This window comes from Cucurbita moschata, unplaced genomic scaffold (genome assembly GCF_002738365.1).
Source record: "Cucurbita moschata cultivar Rifu unplaced genomic scaffold, Cmos_1.0 Cmo_Scf00032, whole genome shotgun sequence".
Taxonomy (NCBI): Eukaryota; Viridiplantae; Streptophyta; class Magnoliopsida; order Cucurbitales; family Cucurbitaceae; genus Cucurbita; species Cucurbita moschata.
The window spans coordinates 197,708-217,532 of NW_019268548.1; the positions used below are offsets into that span (position 1 = coordinate 197,708).

The 19,825-nt window shown below is 40.2% G+C and overlaps 5 protein-coding genes across 10 annotated transcripts; 2 read left to right on the top strand and 3 right to left on the bottom strand.

The window, feature by feature from the left end:
- Positions 1 to 1,083: 1,083 nt before the first annotated feature.
- Positions 1,084 to 6,413, bottom strand: LOC111429697 (DNA ligase 1). Its single transcript, XM_023065639.1, has 11 exons — positions 5,469 to 6,413; positions 5,360 to 5,393; positions 4,258 to 4,337; positions 4,051 to 4,110; positions 3,774 to 3,884; positions 3,609 to 3,689; positions 3,456 to 3,530; positions 2,538 to 3,018; positions 1,929 to 2,026; positions 1,807 to 1,837; positions 1,084 to 1,698 (listed from the first exon to the last, which is right to left on the bottom strand). Exons 1-11 carry the CDS (start codon positions 6,084 to 6,086, stop codon positions 1,544 to 1,546), a joined length of 1,824 nt encoding a protein of 607 aa, XP_022921407.1. The 5' UTR covers positions 6,087 to 6,413; the 3' UTR covers positions 1,084 to 1,543.
- A 596-nt stretch (positions 6,414 to 7,009) lies between these two features.
- On the top strand, positions 7,010 to 9,858 carry LOC111430023 (SWI/SNF complex subunit SWI3A). Of its 2 annotated transcripts, none has more exons than XM_023066128.1 (7): positions 7,010 to 7,192; positions 7,385 to 7,923; positions 8,046 to 8,525; positions 8,723 to 8,901; positions 8,988 to 9,037; positions 9,254 to 9,435; positions 9,545 to 9,858. In XM_023066128.1, exons 1-7 carry the CDS (start codon positions 7,108 to 7,110, stop codon positions 9,722 to 9,724), a joined length of 1,695 nt encoding a protein of 564 aa, XP_022921896.1. In that variant the 5' UTR covers positions 7,010 to 7,107; the 3' UTR covers positions 9,725 to 9,858. The 2 variants fall into 2 exon arrangements, with proteins under 2 accessions (XP_022921896.1, XP_022921897.1); XM_023066129.1 differs by having other exon boundaries at positions 7,012 to 7,192; positions 9,275 to 9,435.
- A 449-nt stretch (positions 9,859 to 10,307) lies between these two features.
- On the top strand, positions 10,308 to 14,700 carry LOC111430076 (recQ-mediated genome instability protein 1). Its single transcript, XM_023066218.1, has 8 exons — positions 10,308 to 10,925; positions 11,097 to 11,267; positions 11,387 to 11,532; positions 11,768 to 11,895; positions 12,542 to 12,930; positions 13,431 to 13,541; positions 13,621 to 13,749; positions 13,876 to 14,700. Exons 1-8 carry the CDS (start codon positions 10,383 to 10,385, stop codon positions 14,044 to 14,046), a joined length of 1,788 nt encoding a protein of 595 aa, XP_022921986.1. The 5' UTR covers positions 10,308 to 10,382; the 3' UTR covers positions 14,047 to 14,700.
- A 202-nt stretch (positions 14,701 to 14,902) lies between these two features.
- Positions 14,903 to 16,182, bottom strand: LOC111430077 (HVA22-like protein e). 5 transcript variants are annotated; one of them, XM_023066221.1, is made up of 5 exons: positions 15,916 to 16,182; positions 15,795 to 15,821; positions 15,587 to 15,709; positions 15,264 to 15,440; positions 14,903 to 15,178 (listed from the first exon to the last, which is right to left on the bottom strand). In XM_023066221.1, the coding sequence occupies exons 1-4, from the start codon at positions 15,960 to 15,962 to the stop codon at positions 15,278 to 15,280; spliced, it is 360 nt and encodes a 119-aa protein (XP_022921989.1). In that variant the 5' UTR covers positions 15,963 to 16,182; the 3' UTR covers positions 14,903 to 15,178; positions 15,264 to 15,277. The 5 variants fall into 5 exon arrangements, with proteins under 5 accessions (XP_022921989.1, XP_022921990.1, XP_022921988.1 ...); XM_023066222.1 differs by having other exon boundaries at positions 14,903 to 15,181; XM_023066220.1 differs by having other exon boundaries at positions 14,903 to 15,161; positions 15,262 to 15,440.
- A 389-nt stretch (positions 16,183 to 16,571) lies between these two features.
- Positions 16,572 to 18,376, bottom strand: LOC111430071 (heavy metal-associated isoprenylated plant protein 7). Its single transcript, XM_023066210.1, has 5 exons — positions 18,218 to 18,376; positions 17,889 to 18,129; positions 17,603 to 17,799; positions 17,426 to 17,513; positions 16,572 to 17,198 (listed from the first exon to the last, which is right to left on the bottom strand). Exons 1-5 carry the CDS (start codon positions 18,224 to 18,226, stop codon positions 16,666 to 16,668), a joined length of 1,068 nt encoding a protein of 355 aa, XP_022921978.1. The 5' UTR covers positions 18,227 to 18,376; the 3' UTR covers positions 16,572 to 16,665.
- Between the last annotated feature and the right edge of the window lie 1,449 nt (positions 18,377 to 19,825).

Here is a 19,825-nt window from a genome sequence, read left to right on the forward strand (position 1 = left end):
CGCCCCCCCCCCCCCCCCCCCCCCTTTTTTTTTTCTTTATCATGTACCGTCTGTGATCATCTTCACCGCTTTCTTAACCATCCCCACTCCTGATACGACTGTGGCTTTTCCAGAAGCTCATCGGCGCTACACAGTGAGTTTACTTGGGTGCAGCCCTTCAATACCCCATCTTCCAACCCTTCCATTTTGAGTTTATTCAGCTTCTCTGGCTCCAAACAGGTGGGCCTGAAGCATCATCTCCTCTCCATGAAAGCTTGCAAATGTTTGACGACATATCTTCTATCTCAGCAAATTCATGGTACCGAAACTCGATGAGGGGAGGATCTCGAGCTTTGAGAATGGTTCTATCTAGAAACAGGGGGGCAATCAAAGGGGCCTTGCGTTTCACCCTACGAATTCACTAACTCCATAGCCCCGATCCCATCAACAGCACTGTGGCTCACGCACAGCCCAACCACGAACAGACCACATTTAAACTTAGTCACCTGAGAGAGACATTATTGCAAGATTAACGACTATCCTCGTGGGATTTCAAGAGCAGTAAACAAACGTGATCATGATAGGAAGCCAGAAAATGAATAACGAGGTATATTTTGATTGAAACCAAAAACAAAATCACAAAGGAGATATGCCTTAAATGGACAATAGTATAGCACCATTTAACCTTAACAAAAGGAAGGAATTGTCAGGAAACCTGTGAAACAAGAGGGAGCGTCTCGAAGTATGTTAGTAGCGCCAGGGATGTCAAAAACCAGCTTGCCAAGACTGTGTGTCGCCGTCGGGTTCAGGCTTGGTAATATCTCCAATGCTCCCACTTTCCAATCAACGGAGCTGTCTGCTTCTGTGACATGGTGAGACGCCTAGCAAGGGATTAGTAATGGACAAGCAGTCTGCTTCAGCTTCTACATGCCACACAGTCAATATAATTAAACACTTCAACAAGTACTAAAATAAATAAATAAAATTCTTTTTTTTTAATCTGCAAAAGAAGTTAGTACATTGAGCACCGCCAGTAACTAGCCAAAATAAATTGTCACAGAAGTTCCAATAAAATTTTGAGCATGTAAGAATTTGCATGCCAGCTACACCAAATGACCTTTTCTGACTTCTGACATTGGATTTAAGAGCACAAGATACATTCCATCTCCTTCAACCCTGATTATTATAAAAAAAAAATATAGACATTAAAGCCAATTGTACGATGATAGAGCGCAACCAAGATGGAGGAATTCGCCATAATCATCTCTGCATTCTAATATTTTAAACCTCATTCCATCGATAAGATGTAATCAACTAGCTACTTGTCTAGGGAGAGGACTAAAATACAATTAGTTTGCGGGGGAAGGGAAAAAATGGGTCTAGGCTAACAAGTTACTAAAAATCTTAAATCTATAAGATACATTATACAGACCGAGCCAGAGATATCTAGACATGTACTTCAACAATCAAACCGCTGATTGAGATCATGAAGAGATGATCATTCAGGATTGCGTTCTATGATCTTCGGTCAAGGCTACGGAAAAGTATGGATTTATTAAACAAGTTAAGCATCCTCATCTTTGTCCTCCTCTTTATCCGTATCCTCACCACCATCATCATCAGCTTCCTCTTCTTCATCACTCATGTTATTTATCACATCTGTGATAATATCCTTCACCTCTGCTTTTCTATGCATTAAATCCACACCAAAGTGGGTACCTATTACAAACAGTGGCCAAGTCAGCAAAATCAACAAGCAATATCTTTCACGAGTATTCCAGCAGTCCTGTGTACGTGTGTGTGTGATTATTACAAGGAGATACATACCAAGTTGCCTGAGAATGTCAGACAAAGTTGCCTGCACGTGACAGAAGGAAAGTAATTATGAATAAACAATTAACTTATAACAACTCATAACGAATCCCATCTGACCAAATTCTTGTACTTACGGTATTGAAATCAACTTGCTTCAGAATATTAACTACAACTTCATGCATCTCCTCTCTGCTGGGTTCTTTCTTAACTTTCTTGCTATTTTTTCCCTTGCCTAGTATCATAGAAAGTTAACCATAAGCCAGTTCCTTTCATTTAAAAAAAAAAAAAAATCTTGCTGCGATAAAAAAGAGTCCAGGCAGTTGTGAAGAAGAATAAAGGTAAATGGTCCTGACAGAACAGCCTCTCTTGACTGTATCTATCTCTACAAAACATGGCCGAGTGGTGCACTACTGCTACGTAACTGGAAAAAGATTTATATCCTTTTGACAAGAGGGAAACTACAACCTTCGGTTGAGCAAATGAGTCGCAAAGATCTTGTAATTAAAGCATTATAACTAATAGGGCTTAAGCCTTCCGCAAGTGAATAATAAAGCTCAAATGCACAAAATGAGCTAACCCTGATCCCCCAACCACAAACTTTAAATATGAAATAATTACTGTATAGGCATTTATCTTGATCGAAACTAAAATATTTTGATGTGAGCCCCCCCAAGAGAAGAGAGATTACGAATTGAATGAGCACAACAGACAAAGGAGAAATGATTAGTGGCAAAGTATTTTACCGCGTTCTTCAACCAAAATCTTTGCAGGGGCCTTGCTTGTTTGTTTCTTGCCCGAAGATTTTTCCTTTACAGGCTTCTTTTCCTCAACTTTCTGCTTTTTTGATGTGGCCTTCGGCTTTGATGGAGAGACAGCAGATTTGCCAGCATCAACTTTGTTTGAAGTCAAATTAGGTGATTTTTTTGTTGATTTTGTAGCAGCTTTAGCAGATTTCTTTGTAGAAGAAGCTTTTTCAACAGATTTAGACCCAGAACCATCTCTTCCAGCCTTCTTAGATGACTTCTTTGGACTAGCCATTTTCTCTGGTGTCTTATCATCCTCATCTGACTTGTCTTTTTCATCAATTTCTTCTTTCGATACAGTCACATCACCATCCCCATCATGAGGACCATCCTTCTCGTTTGAGGTTTCAACTTTATCATCCTCTTCTTCCTCCATTTCAGGCGTATGTTTTCTCTTCTTTGTAGGCTGAGATTTTTGTTTCTAGAGGGAAAGTAACAAAAAGATTTTCAATTAACAGCAAGGAAAAGGTTAGACACAAACTAGTAGACCTTGGACTTCAAACCACAAAGATTTCTCTTGTAATTACAGCCTTTTCATGATTAATAGGAATTGAAAAGTCTTGTTGTGATAGTTTCTTTCTGGGTAGGAGCTTCTTCATTTCAAATATATCACGTTTTTATATTGTATTCTTTACCAAACAAAGTCACGCATTTGAATTAGAACAAACTATAATCTACTATCAACTTGTGGATATTTGTATTCTAAAACCCAAACACATGCTGGGGATTCAATATTCTAAGTTGCAACTGAACTATTTGGAGATTTCAAGGCATCAAACTCAAAGTAGAAATGAAAAAAAAAATTCAATGCCATGAAAGAGTGTCCAAATAAGACCCTATAAACAAAAGAGTGAACACCTTAGCGGGCACTTCTGCAGATTCCCCAGAACCAACTGTCTTGCCTGAACTGGCCCTCCGTCTCTTTTTGCCTTTCTGAAAATGTAGACAGACAACAAACTTTTAACAAGCTAACAATTAATGATACACAATACAACAATGATCGAGTAAAACCTGATCCTTGTCAGCAAGCAAAACATCAGTTGTAGCATGTGGTGACTCCAAAAATTCTAATAACTTTGCTGAAAGTTCCTCCTGAAGACAGGACCAAAGAAGTTAGTTTGAGACAGAACAAATAAATCCAATACATGCTTTAACTATTGGCTCATAAATTCTTGCCTTTTTTACAGTGGTCTTGTTTATTGGGATATTTAGCACATCACAAAAATCCACCAATTTTTCTTTGAAGCACTTTTCGAGCTTCTCCTTTACCTTTGATCTTTGTTTTTCCTGCCAAGAACACATGAACCAAAAAGTAATTACCTATACAGCTACAAAATTGAAAATCAAGACTATTCAATTGACGCCATGTTACAACTCACAGTTGAAACACATTATATAATCATTCAATGCTCTTTCAAATACTAAAAGTAGTAAAAGCTAGATGATAAATTACCTCATTTTCAACCCAAACATAACCCGAAAACTGGCTTATATTCCTCTTCAAGGTTTGAGCCTGCATAAAATAGGCATTCCAATATGCACAAAGAGATTAGTACAAAACATCCAACAAAATAAAGATAGTATGAATAACTATTGTCAGTTAATGAAAATATTGAGACCTACAAAATAGCTTCACCAAAATAAAGAATACTATTATCACCTTAGCTTTTTTTCCGAACAGAATTGTATGAAGTAGTTGCAGATTGTCGTCAGCTTTTCTCTTTGATAGTTTGAAAGCCACTAAAATAGTTTTCACCGTTAGCTAAAAAGAAGGCATATTTAAAAATTCAAAGTAGGTTTAAAGGAACAATTCAAAACAGCATTAGTTTTGAAGTCCTTCATATTGATTCTCACAAGATAAGACTCAGGCACAATCAGACTTCTTAGTCACGGAAACAAATGATTGATGAACCACAACATCATTTTAAGCATGCAAGATCTCCAATGCTTTGAACCAAATAAAAGCACACAAACACTCACATTCAACACATTTCATTTTAATAGGCATCTTAAACTCTTCCTCCAAGTTAATCTAATGTCCATTTATAATACACACGAAGTCATAAAATCAATTTTGACTTTCGAGGGATATGAGAAATTCATGGCAGTGGTGAATAGTTTTCTCCTTAGATCCATAAAGTAACCAGGCTTTTTATTCATCTACATACAACCTGACCAATTTTGCGTTCACAAAACAGCCAACTACACTGTATCTTCTAATGCATGAAACTTCTATAATATTAACTAATGGTCTTCAAAATAATTGAATTTGACTATTTGACCAAGCTACGGTGGCTTATCATAGCAGTTTCAAATTTTCCCGTCTGCAGTTGAAAATCAAAATTCAAGCAATGTGAGATAAAACACAGGAGAAAAGGGGCAAAAATGTTATGAAGACCATTATAAGAAGCTGGATCGGAGAGCTGATATAAAACAGCAAAATTCAACTCAACAGACAGAACGATCCAAGGATGAGACGAGGAAGAAATGCATCATCCCAAAATTAAAAGTAAGAGATAATGTTAAATATAATAGCAATATCAGTCTGCACTCGACCGTTTGGGCAGATCAACAGAACACAAAAATAGTAATAAGAACAATTTTGCAAAAACATCAGCCACAACCTGGACTGGATGAAGACGCGATAGTTGACAGAATGATAAATATAAGCGTAGCAGGAAACAAGGCCCACTACAATTACTAAATAACAAAGAGCATGTATTGAATTCGGCGGAAAGTTTTATATAGCAATCAAGACATACCATTTGGAATATCCTTGAGAGTAGTGCCACGGCCCTGAAACACAAGAAGCGCAATTATCAAAAGAAAAAATCAAGAAGTAAGAAAACATACAATGAAACACTAACAAACCTTCTCAATTGAGAGCGTTTTGCTTGCGGAAGACCTCCCCAACCTGCCTGGTGATGGCACGGAGAACCGCTCAACTGTCTTTCTTTCCCTGGCTGGCCTCTCAATGATTGGCGTGACCGGCTCCTTCAAACTAGAGTCGTCTTTTCCTTTCTTCTCAGCAGAATTTTTCCTTGATTTCGCAGACACCCTTCTACCCTTTTTAGCATCTGCCTTTGATCCCTTCTTCGTTTTTTTTCTTTCTTCGCTTTCACCTTCACCTTCAGTTTCAACCTCGTTGTCTCCTTCATCTTCCTCCTCGGCGCTGTCTTCCCCTTTATAGTCAACATTTTCATCTTCGGGTTCGTCATTTGCAGCAGTGCCCTGTTCATCACCTACTTCTTGGATTTCCGGCTTACCTTTGTGCTCCTCATCCTCCTTACTCTTTTCTACTTCAGCATCGCCATTTACCTCTTCAGGACCACGCTCAGCGCTTATAGCTTCTTCTTGCTCAGCTACGGCAGACTCTTCTTTTTCCGGGTTTAGGCCTGCGGAAGCATCTCCGTCCTTGCTGTCTTGCTTTTTGTCCTCGACAGGAGCTTCGTCCTCTGCTTTCTTGTCTTCTGTGTTCTCAGACGCCATGGAAGTTAGAGAGAAGAAAAAAGCAGGAATTGATGGGAGAGAAGAGTAGAGGGGGGGGAGTCGAAGGGATTGAAAAATGGGTAGAAACCCTAGAAAGAGTAGCAGGAAGAAAGAAGGGAATGAGTAGTAGTAGCAGGGGAAGGAAGGGGGGAGTGAGAACGCGTAGAAAAGAGAAAGAGAGATGGGATCGGAGAAATTGGGTTAGTTGTAGGAGTGGCAAAGGCAAATGAAATCTGAGTAGGGCGGGGAGAAGAAGCGGGGAGAAGAAGCGGGGTTTCAAAAATTTAGAACCCAAAAACAAAAATGTTAGCGGGCTGGCGCCTGCTTTTTGCTTTTTATCCCCTCCTGCTTCCCTCCCGGCAACCCACCCCCTCCAATTTTCCTTTTTCTTTTTCTTTTTCTTTTTTTTATATATCTGCGCTGCCCACGTGTGCTTCTCGCTGTTGCCAATACATTATTGCACTTTTTTATTTATTCTCACATTTCTGCGCAACATCCTATTGGTGGACCAAATTATATTCTTTTATTTAGAATTATTATATTCTTTTATTTAGAATTATTATATTCTTTTATTTAGAATTACTATACTTCAATTATCGCCAAATTAAAATTTTGATTCATAATTTTTTATATGAAAGATAGTTATACATCTAAAATTTCAAACATTTACAACCCCAAAAAAAATATCTACTGTGTTTTTTTACAACTATATGTATCTAAAACAAATTAGTTTGATCATAGTTGAACCTTAAAACACAAGGTTGTTTGGGTTGAGAAAGAATGACAAGGAGACGGCCCAATAGTTACAAGGAGCAAAACAATTGTGGGCTTATGCAGAGCCCACACTCAGTGATACTGCCCCAGTACGTTACTGGACCGTGATATAATTACGTCAACAGCGAGTAAGATTCCGCGTTTTTTTGTTTTTTTTTTCTTTTTTCTTTCCAACTTCTGCGCTTCTTACATCGCAGACATACTAAAAGCTACGTCGGACTCGACTAAGCTCACCGCGCGGTTCGCGATGGACACCTCACAGCGGGAACCGAGTGATAGACGAGTTCCAGACGAACCAGAGCTCGATCTGTACACCATTCCAAGTCACTCCAGTAAGTCTCTCTCCCTCTCTTTTTCTCACTCTATGCATTTTCCGCCCAATGCCCTAACCCTAGAAACTGGCCACTTCCTCTCCCATTTAGTCTCTCTTGGGTACTTACTAGGTAGCTTAGGGAATTGAATAAAGAACGAAGAAGACAGGAGAGTCTTTTAAAGTGGCCCTGAATGTTTAATTAATTCTTCAGGTTGGTTTTCGTGGGATGAAATTCACGAAACTGAGAAGTCTGCTTTGAAGGAGTTCTTTGATGGAAGCTCAATATCAAGAACACCGCGCATATACAAAGAGTATAGAGATTTTATTATCAATAAGTACAGGGAAGAGCCTTCAAGCAGGCTTACATTCACCGACATTCGTAAGTCACTCGTGGGGGATGTTAATTTGCTTCATAAGGTGTTTATTTTCTTGGAGACATGGGGGTTGATCAACTTTGCCGCAACTTCGGATGGTAACGATTCCGAGGAGGTGGTAGATGGAGACAGCCCTACAATTAAGATTGAAGAGGGGGTTCCCAATGGGATTCGTGTGGGAGCAATGCCCAATTCGGTCAAGCCAATTTCAGCACCACCTGTTGTGGAAGACAGTTCTATCGTTAATGGGAGCGGGTTTAAATCGCCCCCTCTGACTTCTTATTCAGATGTTTTCACTGACTTGTTGAAGCTGAAGATTTTAGTGTGTGGGAATTGTGGTCAGTCGTGTGGATCTCGATACCATCAATGCGCCAAGGTACTGTCATGCTATCACGTACATGAATATTCCCATACTATCTATTTGTAAATCTCCTTTCCATTTTTCCACTAATGGGTTTTCATGAGTGTCTAACTCTCGTCTTCTTATATTACACGTAGGATGGTTATTTAATTTGCGAAAATTGTTTCAATGATAAAAATTACGGGGAGCAGAGGCTTTTGGAAGATTTTGAGTTGAAGACCAAGGAGTTCATTGAAGATAGCGTTAATACCGGAGCTGTGTGGACTGAGGCTGAAACTCTGCTTCTTTTGGAATCCTTTTTGAAGCATGGAGATGACTGGGAACTCGTTGCTCAAAATGTTAAAACCAAGACTAAATTGGATTGTATATTGAAGCTCGTGGAGTTGCCTTTTGGGGACTTCTTGTTACGTTCTGAAGCTCAAAGGAACGAGGCTAGAGGTCCCAATAACAACGTCACCAGTGAAAAAGAAATTAGACTCTCTCCATCTAACAATCAGGAGGTTGCCGGAAGTGAAGACCAGGACATAAATGAGGACAAAGATGAAGAGAATCAAGGTCCTCCCAAGCGACAGTGCACTGCTTCTGTTCCAGATACGAGCAGTTCTCTGATGAAACAGGTAGGATTTATGTACCATGTCTTGTTAACTATCCTTTCAAACAAATACATTTTAACATAACTGCATTCTTTGTATAGAAGCGAAGTGAATTTGTTGAGGGTCATCTTTTCATTGCTGAATGGTGGCCCATAAAATGTATTATGGCTCGACTTTGCTCTCTAGTAGCTGATGTATAAACACATGTCCTATGCTATTAGGTAGCTTTGATATCAAGCATGGTTGGGCCACATATTATGGCGGCTGCTGCTACTGCTTCTGTTGCTGCACTTTGTGACGAAAACTTATATCCGAAAGAAGTCTTTGATGATCAAGATTTTTTTGTACCTAATGGATTGTGTTCTGCGGCTTCCACCGAATCAAATCATGAGGTTGAGAGGTTTGTATTTTTGTTTGCACTTTTCATTCTTTGGCCAATACTTTTTTGACATCTGAGATAAATTTATCTGTAAACTTCTTCCATAGAATTCTCGATAACGATGATTCAGTGCCGAAGGAGGAGAGGCCTCAACCAGGTACTTATTGTGAACTTCGAAGTGCTGAGTGATTATATATAGTTTTCCATTTTGTCGGACCATGTTTTCAAATAGAAAAACTACATGTCTGCTGAACTTAGGATTGTTTGCGTTTTTGGTGTGGGTGGTTTAGGTGTCAATGCTAGCTCCCTTTCTTGTTTTATGGTTCAGCATTTCGGTTCATTACTCTGTGTCTTGCCTTTAACCTTAGCTTAGCTATCTGTACTTCCCCTTCAGGTGATATGATGGTCGAGGACAAAGATGACATTCCTTTAATCTTGCGAATTAGAGCTGCAACAGCAACAGCACTTGGCGCTGCTGCCGCACATGCAAAATTACTTGCTGATCAAGAAGAGAGAGAAATTGAATATTTGTTGGCGATAATGATAGAAACACAGGTAACCATTCTCTATGAACTACACACTCCTAATATGAAAGTTCCAGTTAAACATGGTCGATTGTATGCGAAGTGATAAACGTTTACTTGGTGTAAAAAATGGTGGACAGATGAAGAAGACGCAACGCAAAATTAAGCATCTTGAAGATCTGGAGGAAATAATGGAAGCAGAATACCCTGTGGTTGAGGAGCTAGAAGATAAACTGTTGATGGAGCGGGTTAGTGTGTTGCAATCTGCATTTGATCTTGGTATCTCTAGGTGGAAGGATTACCCTTCTGTGAGATCTTGACCACTACTCTTGTACTCTTTACTTAGTATACACAAAGTCTGTCTGTCCCAAATGATATCATTCGATGTAATGCAAAGAAAATATCTGTATCTTAATCTCACGTTAAAGATTATTCCACACTTGATGTCTGGTGATGTGAGAGAATTTTGGTTGCTAACTAAAGAGTCTAAGAAGATATGGATATTGGCTATAGGTGATGTTGACGAGACCATACTCCTAAATTCTTCAAAGTAAAGTCTTGGATTCTGAGTTGATCTTAGTTAGTTTAAAGCAAAAACCTTTGCTTTGTTCGCGAAAACAACATTTAGCAGTCGGGTTCGGTTGAGGTAAAGTTGAGCAGAACTACGAGTACATTTGCCCAATGTATTTTAATAAAATAATTCAGGACTCAGAACAAATCATCAAATATTCAATTAGAGCCAATTTGGTATTTGTGGAAGGACAGACCATTCAAATGAATGTAATTTAATGATAATTGGACAATGAATTCAACCTAATTTAATGATGATTGTAAAAAATTGCAATTTTCCTAAAGACAATATAACTATAATTTTTTTAAATAATAATAGAAGACATTTCTCCTATGCTCTCCCGCTGCACAGACACAAAGTGGAGGGAAGAACAAATTCGAAGGCCCTAATTCCCGAGTGAAGCCACGATGCCCAGGAGGCGCCTTCGACTGAGCTGTTCTTCCGATGAAGACCACGAAAACGAAGACTTCGAACATGATCCTCAGTGCCCAGATTCCTCCACCACCTCTCTTCAGCCTCCCATTATCGACAATCTTAACTCTCATTTTAATCCCAACGTTTCTGAGCCCGTCCAACTTTCCGACGACGACGACGAACAAGATTTTATCGATGTCTCCGAACATCTCTCGCCTCCCTCTCCGGACTCTGATCATTCTCTCCGTCACTCGCCTGAGCCGAATCCTCATGTCGCTTCCCGCGAGCCGTCGTGTCCTGTGAGTGAGTTCCTTCGGGGACTTGGTTTAAGCTTGAAGAGAGAGTGGCTGGATGCCTGTATCCGTGCCCATCATGGGTCTGTACCGGGTTTTTTGAGCCTCAACCCAGCAGAGAAAGGAAAGCTGTGTTTTGAGCAGTTTTTGGTTTCTGATATGAATTACGCGGGTGCTGGTGTCCTGCCCGAAAATGTTGATTCTATGCATCTCGTTGATCTCCCTGGTCCATACGTACTGCAGGTTATTTTTGCCGGTTCTTTGAGTTCATTCCCTTATATTAAAAATTTTCCCTTTTATTTGTTGTATTTAAGCTCATTGGCAGCTAAGCAAAATTTCAGATATTATAAGAATGACCTACGGCTTGAGGTAGGCGCAATTGTAGAGTCCTTGCTGAGTTGTTTTCCATGTCAGGTCGATGAGATAGTTAACATCAGTTGTCCTCTAAAGGGTAGATATCAGACTGCCCCTGCGAGTATTAAGAGGTGCCTTAAGCTGTCTATGACGGATGGTGTTCAGCGAGTTTTTGGCATGGAATACAGGCCTATTAAGGGTCTTGAAGTTTTAGCACCTGCTGGGTTGAAGGTTTCTTAACTTTCTCAATCCTCGATCAATTGCTCTTTTCTTTCCCCAACTAGGTTTAGGTGCTTCTAGAATACTTGATTAGTTGATGTAGGGATCAATTATTTATAGCTTTTATACAGGTAGTGATCTGCAATGTAAGTGTACGGCGTGGGGTTCTAATGCTAGTTCCTGAAGCTTTTGAGGTTCTAGGAGGTCTGGTTGAAGAACTGGAGTCAGCTCGGCAGCGGCTGGTTGATGAAGTGAACAAGCCACCTAGAGGAAGGAGGTAACGTTGAGGCCAAAGAGTACAAAGTTTTCATGGATGATTTCCTTTTCCACTGTCTAAAACTCGTTCTTTTATCTTTTGACATTGATTGCTTACAGACTTCAAATATGCACCATGTACTTGTAGGGTCGAATTTGTTTCTCTTGGTCTTTCTCTTGAGCATAGCTTATTATGGCAGAATAATTCCATGCACTGTATTCTGTTATCGTAATTTGTGATTTTTATACTTGTTCAGAACGAGGACAGGCATGGTTCCTCCCTTGGCAACTAGAGCCACACATGCCGCATGGCCATCGGACACTGTTCCAGAGCCCGTGCACTCTAGCAGAATAGTGGATACTGAACCTTCTCGTTCAGACCAAGGTACTAATCGGTTAAATATTCTCCTTCCTTTCTTCCCGGGACAAAAGAAAGATTTTTTTACATTGTTAACTGGACGTTGAATAAGATAGCAATCCTGGTATGATGTTCTATATGTCGGATTCCTGGACTTTAGTGACCTAAGCCACTACTACTTTATATCTTGAACTGGACAATGTTATCTAGTTTCAATCTCTTAATATGTTGCATTTCTTTTCTAGTCTGTTTCAACTATTGATACAGACCATAGTGGAGCAAAACAGGATGGAACAAGAACAGGAAGAGATGGAAGAGGAAGAAAAATGGATGTCCACTCTTAATTCATCAATACCCAATTCATTCTGAAATAAAAAGCATTATAGAATTCAAAGTAGGAAGAACAAAAATCCTACTAGAATCCGACGCAGATCTCAGGGTCAATTACACTAGGCATTTGATATTTGTCCCTGGATTAGCTATGAGTACTGGCCAAGTTTATCTTGGATGCAAGTTTTGTTTTATTTATTTTTTTGGTCTGGAATTTCATGCAATCTGTGTAAACTGGAAAGATTTCTGTTGTTTTGGACCGTGAATTCTTCCAAATTTTCTCTGTTTTCATTCTTCTTATTTCCAGAAATCAATATGACACTGGTGCTCATTTGACTATCAGGTGTTCACATGTTCCATAGGGGAAATGAAGCAGTCACTGCTCCAGTTAGTGATGCATTTACTACCCCAGTCAGCAGAACAAATGCGAATTCTGAGCTATCTACTAATTTTGTTTCAAATGTTGAGGAGGTTCATTTACATTCCGTTCCCAGTAGTAGATCTAGAACTGTGTCTACCATTATGTCCAATTCAATAGAGGATACCAATACGGTCAATTCGATAGAAGGCACCAATATGGTCAATTCCGTAGAGGACACCGATATGGTTGATATTGAGCATCCACTCATTTTATCTGGTGATAGGAAAATGCCTTTCACTTACTTGGCTAGTTTGTCGGCTAAGTGGGCATCAGGGAAGGAAAAATCTCCATCAGTTCGTGGAAAAATCAAGGTAGGAAGAAAAGTTCATATTGGATGACTAGATGACTAAACACTTCTTGTTCCAAAAGAAAGCAGGACATTTTTCTTGTATGTAAAAGCTGTAAGTTCATTGTTGAAGCTTAAAATTTAGTTCATCAATCCGCTGGTCAGATTAATTGTTAGATAACTAACTTGTAAGTAATACGGTCAATATATGTGCAACTTATAGACAGTATTAGATGAACGTTCAATCTCAATCCTGTTTATCTCGAGTAGCACTGCTGAGGGTCAAGGAAATCCCGTACGTGGATGATGTGATATAATTGTAACTGGAAGCATGGAGTTGCATATCTGGCTGATCTATGTATAGAATTTGATGCTCGAGTATGCTAAGCATGATTTGTTGGAAAGAATCCTTTTTGTTCCTTTTGACTTAAGTGCTTGCAGCCTGCTCATATTGAATTATGTCGAGCATAATGAATGAAAGTGAAATATGTAAATGGAATTTAATTCTCTTTATGTTACTTGCAGTGCTTTTTGACTGGTGTAAAAGGATTTCAATTCAGGCAAAGGACAACATACGATCTACATGCTTATGTTGATGACGGCAGCCTCATTTCTGAGGTCCTCATTGATCACGAGGTGAGTCAAATACCATAGAGATCATGCTTACCCTAGTTAAGGAGAACCGTATCTGACCATTTATTGTGCTGACTATTAGGCTGTACAGCAAGCGATTGGCCATTCTCCCAAGGATGTAACAGATGCTCTTGGTTCTTCTGATGTCAAAGTAGTGAGTGGCATGAAGGAGGCTTTGAGACAGTTTCAAATTTTCTTGGTAAATTTTGAGGTAAATTGATGGCATTAAGTATTTCCTCCCCTCCCGCTAACTTGAAAAAATTATGCCTTTTCTGTATTTGTGAGTATATTTTTAGTTAATTTAAGAATCGTTCTTTTATATCTTGTTTCATCAAAGGGTACAATGCTGGTTGAGATGAATAGAACGTCTTCTCTGCCAGTTGTCCTTGAGATGGAGGAGGGTTGTCTGGAATCTGATGCTTGGCTGCTTTTGAGAAGACTCGAATGTTCGAATGCTGTTCAAACCAATGAGCATGCCCGTATAGACCCTATAGATGTGTCCCCTTAATTGAAGGCGAGAAGAAAAAGGGGTCTTGAGGCCAACGGCGTTGAAACTCATATATATCGCAGCCTATATCTTGGACTGGGGATTAAGGCAGTAAAGCTTCCCTCGAGCTGACAGAATCTTGTTGACAGTGACAAATGAACAGAGCTTGATGGGCCGCAGATTCACATGAAATCCTATGCGATGCGGTCCGGTTGGATATAATTGCAAGCGGAATCAATGGTCTTATATATAGGTCGTCATCAGCACAGCATGGTGGAACGAAGTCATTATTTTTCCTCGAAGCTTTACTCGGCCCAGTGGTCAGAGGAGAGCCTAAACTGATCAAGATTGGTATTCTTGTTGTGGTGGTGTTCATTTTGATCTAACCTATCAGGTTACCCATGGCAAGGAGAGAATTGATAGGCAATCAACCCATGTCGACAGGTGAGCCGTGGCAGAGCTTGTAGAGAATGCTACAAACGCTACTACAACCAGCACGGCGACATTTGATATCTATCGATTCCTTCTGATGCTTGTCTATTCTGTGTACATGCTCAATAGAAATTGAAGTTATGAAACATACGATTTTCCTGTGATTGGCACAACATATGCTTCTAATAAGTTCTGTTAGTCAGTCGATTCTAAATAAAAAAACATTCATTTGGCTTATGATTATTAGATGTCGGATAAACGACACAAATCGTTGTGGGATATATGGTTTTACACTCTTAGTTTTACTCTTAAATATCAGTTGATCGGTCACGTTCAGGTATCATCTTTTTTCTCTTAAAATTGTAAGGAAGATTTTTGCCGACGGTGAGTTGACCGGTTGTTGGTTCAATTGAGAGTGTGAAGATAGTTCAAAAGAGTTGTTGTATAGCCGTGTGAACGGAAGCTTTATAAAACCAGGGGAAAAAAAGAGTTGCTTCATTGACAAATATGCCCAATACAAGTTCTTTTTTTACATAACCATACGAAAACAAGAGACAAAAGAAGTCAAATCCACAAGGATGGTCCACCACGAAGGAACCAACTCTTCTTTACAATAGCCTTCTTCATCAAGATTCCTGCCCCCATCCTTCCTAATCTCCAGTTCACATAAGGACACCAGAACAGACATCTTATTAGTGCACTTGTGGAAAATGACGAAGAACTTCTTCACAAAAAGATGAGTGAAATTAGCTCACAATGGCGAGTGTAATCATAATTATGAAAGGAGAAGGGCGCAGAAAACTCACTATGATTATGTGAATTAGTGATTCTTGGCTTTGGCATCAGCAGAATTGCTTCCCATACCACCATATTTCTTTATTTGCTGCCTCACGAATCTATCATACAAGAAGGCTGCACCTTTGAACTGTGGCAGAACCAGCCACGCCACAAATACTAATTTCACCGAATACCAAACTGGTATCCTGCAAATTTCAAACGCTCCCTCAGTTTTCTAACGTATATATTTAAGCAACGACCAAAAACCCCATCCGATCTCTCAACCTCGGTAAATCTTGTAACTGAAAAGAGAAAAAAAAAGGGGGGGAAATCATCTAGAACTAGCACTGACCACTCTAATACAGGCTGAAGAACCATTTCCATGAGAGTAAGAAAGGAGTAGATGATCCAATAAGCCAACCACTGCTCATCGTCCAATTTGGATGTGCTTTCGATGGCTACCACCGACGCGTAACTGTTGTTTTGGGAACGATTCAAATCAAATCGAGACAACATAGAAACACAGCATCACACGGAGAAAGAGAGAGAGATGAACTTACAGTGGATACAGCAACATCAAAACTGGCCTGCGGGAATCATCAACAACGAAAATTACAAACTAATTAGCCATAAAATACAAAACCAACATCCAAGTTAGGAAGGCGTTCCGTTTATACTCACCCGGAAAGAGTATGAAGTTGGGTGACCAACGTCCAAAATCTACTCATTTTGTACACCAAATCAGGGGCTGTTTTCTCTGTTCGGGAAGAAATGGAGGAGGAGGAGGAAAGCTACAAGAAGGAACGAACTCCGGGAATGGGACTTGTACTGGTGATTGGGCAAGCGGAAGAGGAAAGATTTTTATAAGACCTGAAAAGGACTAACACGTGGCAGCAATAGAGACAGCATCTAATTCTTCCTTCGAGGCGTGCCTGTTAATTTAGCACCGCCCTTCCATTATTAATACGCTCAAACCTCGCTCTCTCGCCCATTAGTCAATGAGATTATTAACCTAAAACATTAATTAGCATAACTTAATTCATATTAATGGCCTGAGGCGCCTTCCCCGTGTTTAACGCCACTGCCACGTGTTCCTTCTTTTCATTTGACCAAACCCAACCAAACCCAACCAAACCAAACCCCAGCGGTTCGCTCGTCATCCAATAAATTTATATTTACTTGAATATCTCTCTTGTTCTAGAGGCTTCCACTACTTTCTTTTCCCATTCTCCTATTTTAATTTCTTCTCTTTATTTTGAAACAATCTAAACCATTAAAAACCTTGGATTAATAATCTGTAAATTTAAATTTATAATTGGGTGGAGGGTTAGGATTTATGACATCAATTACTTTATACCAACCATCCTAAATAATATATACCATACGATAATGTTTTTATAACATTCACTCCATCCAACAAAATTCTATACCCTACATCACCGAGCAAGCCGCATTTGGGTTTTCATCGCTGAACATCTGAGGTGGATACTCGTACCCAATCACCCGCGCCGGATAGGCGTCCACCGCCATGTGCGCCGCCGGGTACCCTATGCCGTCCATAATCGGCGCCGGATACGGATACATTTCCATGATGTACCTTTGCGGGTAATAATGATGTTCATTCTTCTTCACTTCCACCACCTTTGGGTCTTCTTCTGCAGCCGTCTCCCCATCGCCAGCATCGGCGCCCCCGGGTATCTCTTCCACTTTACTTTCTTCCTCCACCTTTTTCTCACTCTCGGCACCCTCACCGACACCGTCACCGGCGCTGGCTTTCTTCTCTTCTTTCACTTCTTTTGCACCATCGTCCGAATTATTCTCCGGCGCAATTTCCGGCTCTTGCTTCACAATCGCCGCGTGTTTTCCGGTTCGGCGGTGAACATATTCAACCAGCGCCGCCGGATCGATCGCTCCTTTCACCGTGACCTGCGAGCTTTTTAGATCTGGGTCCACCGATTCAACACCTGACCCATTGATTTCCAACCACAGATTTTAGAATTAAAAATGAAAACACTCGGGAACTAGTAGTGGAAAATTAGTCCAAGAATCAACTTTTATAAAGTTGTCGATATATATACAACAGAAGATCCATGCCCATCTCATCTAATATCCAAATCAGATCGACTTTGAATATTGAATTTCCAAAGCCATAGAAACGAAAAAAACGTGAAAGAAGCAACTAAAATTGAACCTTTCATTCTGTGTATCCGTCTTTTGATTTCTTGAGCGCAAGCCTCGCAGTGCATGTGCACTTTCAACACAACCGTTACAATCTGAGGCTGCGAATTAAGAAGTATCAAATGAAATGAAATGGAATCCAAAAGGGAGGAACACAAGAGACGCAATTAATGTAAGTGTAGAATAAAACCTCTGGTTTGCTGTCCTCTGTTTTGGGCTTCTCTTCGGGTGGGGGGTTCGCAGCAGGGAGCTCGGGGACAGGGGAGATCAATTCGACCCGTCTGTGGCTTTTCCTCTGTAGCCTCCCTAAAACCTTGAGCGGATCGGCCTTCTCTCCTTTCACCACCACTTTGTGAGTTCTGCAATCTGTCTCCACGCTTTCAACCCCTAAAAGAAAGGAAAAGAAAAGCTCAATTATTCCTCTGTTTCTGTACCGACTTGGGTAAGTGAAGAAAAGGTAAAGAAAAATATGTAACCTTCGAAGCCTTTGAGGCAGCGGCGAACCTTGCGTGCACAGCCTTCGCAATGCATAAAAACAGCGAGGACAATGTCCTGAGGGGGTTGAGGAAGAGGCTGCTCTTTGATGCCATCTTTTGGTTCTTCCGCTTGTTTGTTCTCCGGTGGCGGTGGGTTCTCGCTCTGGGGTTGTTTATTGTCTTGATCAGGAGCCGCTTTCAGGGGTTCCTCTGGTTTTGAATCCGCCGGTTTATTGTCCTCCTAATCAACAAATCCAGACAGTAACAGAGTTAAGAACACAAAGCAAACGCAAAAACAGAAGAGAAACAGAGTCGGGTCAATTACAGACCTCCCCCATTGGAATGGATAGAGGTGGAGTTTGAGAAGAGTGGGAAGTAGTGGAAGCTTAGAGATGAGAGTGGTTTATACGAGATTGAAGAAGAGCAATGGGTTTTGGAGGAATCCAGATCCCAAACTCTATCATAATCGTCACCATCCTGGAGTGACGTGGGGTTTTATAAAGGCCACGTTCAGCTTCAGCGTCGATATTCAGGACCCAAACTTGGATCCTTCAGCAGGGTTGTGTTTGTACACAAAAGGATGTAAGAGAGTACAAATCCATGGTTAATTGGAAAGTATTATACTAGAAACACGGTAAAAGTAGAGGGCCCACACAGGCGTCGGTTGGGTTCCTCACCCAAATCTGGATCCAATTTTTGTAGGACTCTTGTAGCCTCTAAAAGTATGAGATTCATGGTCCAGTCAGCATCTGAGTTTCAGGTCTCACACCAACTTAACTCAACTTAATTAAGCCTTTAAAAATTGAAAAGTTAGAGAGTCTTAAAGGCTTATAAATAGAGGAACCGGAAGTGTAAAAAAACATTTATTGGCGTAATAAAGAATCTAGGGTTCCTCCCAGCAGGGCATCATTGCGTCATCTCTGGACCATTATTTCTTCTCCAATCTCATTACTCCTCACTCAATTCCCTTCCCACGTGGGACCGCTTTCATCCATTTTACTTTTATATTATTAATTACACATATTCAAACAAAATTAAAATTCTGACTCCTAAATTAAATATCCGCCTTCCATTTCCCTTTCTCAATTATTACTTTCCGGCTCATATTTAATATACCATTTTATTTTTTAATTTCTTTCAGATTTCAACCAATAAATTAAATATATGTCAACCGCCATGTTGATGTTAAATTTTAATTAGAGCCATTAAAAGTAAACTTAAAAATTTGGCTTTCCAAACTCATAACATTCACTTGGGAAGAAGAAGAAGCAATAAGTAGTGTAATTGATAACTTGGAATAACTTAAACAACACTCGATCCAACCATACTTACAAAGACAAAAGTGGTTGGAAGTTGAATTATAATAAAAAGGAATCGTTAATTCGAACATGATTGTGAATTGAGTGGCAAAGTACCCGAAGGGCTGATGAAACTCTAAACAAGCTGAAGGAGGTAGTGAGCGTTCGTAATTGAATCCTCCATGGGTTTACATAGATAAGTTCATAAAAGGGGACGCCTAGGAGACATCGCCAAGTCGGCAAGCTTTCCCTAAAATGGGAAAGATAAGCCATCAAACAGGTAAGTTCATAAAAGGGGTCTCCCTTTTGAAAAAGTCGCTTTAAATCAATACCTTCTCTTTACACGCACGCACGCAGCCATAGTGGCTATCGAGTTTACACATCACCCTACCATTTCTAGTTTCTTTATGCATTTGGGAGCCACCGCATTAATTTACGCCATGTGCCACCTTCTGATTCGCTTTAAGTACGGGTGACGGTTCTGATTATTATAAGATAATACGTAATTAACATAACGCCACGTCACGTCCCAAAGCAAAAGAAGGCCCACAAAGAGGTCCAAGTTGTTGGCCCACGGGCCCTTCCCCCTTCATTTTGAGTGGCCGTTGGGATTTCATTCCCCGCTCAAGCTGTCCTTAA

Bases quoted from the DNA above. Each gene is read 5' to 3' on its own strand.
- LOC111429697 (XM_023065639.1), bottom strand. From the start codon at position 6,086: ATGGCGTCTGAGAACACAGAAGACAAGAAAGCAGAGGACGAAGCTCCT. The intron at 4,111-4,257 runs GTGATAATAGTA...TATTTTATGCAG, and splicing joins TGTTCGGAAAAAAAGCTAAG to GCTCAAACCTTGAAGAGGAA. The intron at 3,690-3,773 runs GCAAGAATTTAT...TCCTGTCTTCAG, and splicing joins ACAAGACCACTGTAAAAAAG to GAGGAACTTTCAGCAAAGTT.
- LOC111430023 (XM_023066128.1), top strand. From the start codon at position 7,108: ATGGACACCTCACAGCGGGAACCGAGTGATAGACGAGTTCCAGACGAA. The intron at 7,193-7,384 runs GTAAGTCTCTCT...TTAATTCTTCAG, and splicing joins CACCATTCCAAGTCACTCCA to GTTGGTTTTCGTGGGATGAA. The intron at 9,038-9,253 runs GTACTTATTGTG...ACCTTAGCTTAG, and splicing joins GGAGGAGAGGCCTCAACCAG to CTATCTGTACTTCCCCTTCA.
- LOC111430076 (XM_023066218.1), top strand. From the start codon at position 10,383: ATGCCCAGGAGGCGCCTTCGACTGAGCTGTTCTTCCGATGAAGACCAC. The intron at 11,896-12,541 runs GTACTAATCGGT...TTTGACTATCAG, and splicing joins ACCTTCTCGTTCAGACCAAG to GTGTTCACATGTTCCATAGG. The intron at 13,542-13,620 runs GTGAGTCAAATA...GCTGACTATTAG, and splicing joins AGGTCCTCATTGATCACGAG to GCTGTACAGCAAGCGATTGG.
- LOC111430077 (XM_023066221.1), bottom strand. From the start codon at position 15,962: ATGAGTAGATTTTGGACGTTGGTCACCCAACTTCATACTCTTTCCGG. The intron at 15,822-15,915 runs GTGAGTATAAAC...TGATTCCCGCAG, and splicing joins CAACTTCATACTCTTTCCGG to GCCAGTTTTGATGTTGCTGT. The intron at 15,441-15,586 runs GTCAGTGCTAGT...TGAAATTTGCAG, and splicing joins CTTCAGCCTGTATTAGAGTG to GATACCAGTTTGGTATTCGG.
- LOC111430071 (XM_023066210.1), bottom strand. The intron at 17,514-17,602 runs GTTTTATTCTAC...CTTAATTCGCAG, and splicing joins CAGAGGACAGCAAACCAGAG to CCTCAGATTGTAACGGTTGT. The intron at 17,199-17,425 runs GTTCAATTTTAG...TCAATGGGTCAG, and splicing joins ACGGATACACAGAATGAAAG to GTGTTGAATCGGTGGACCCA.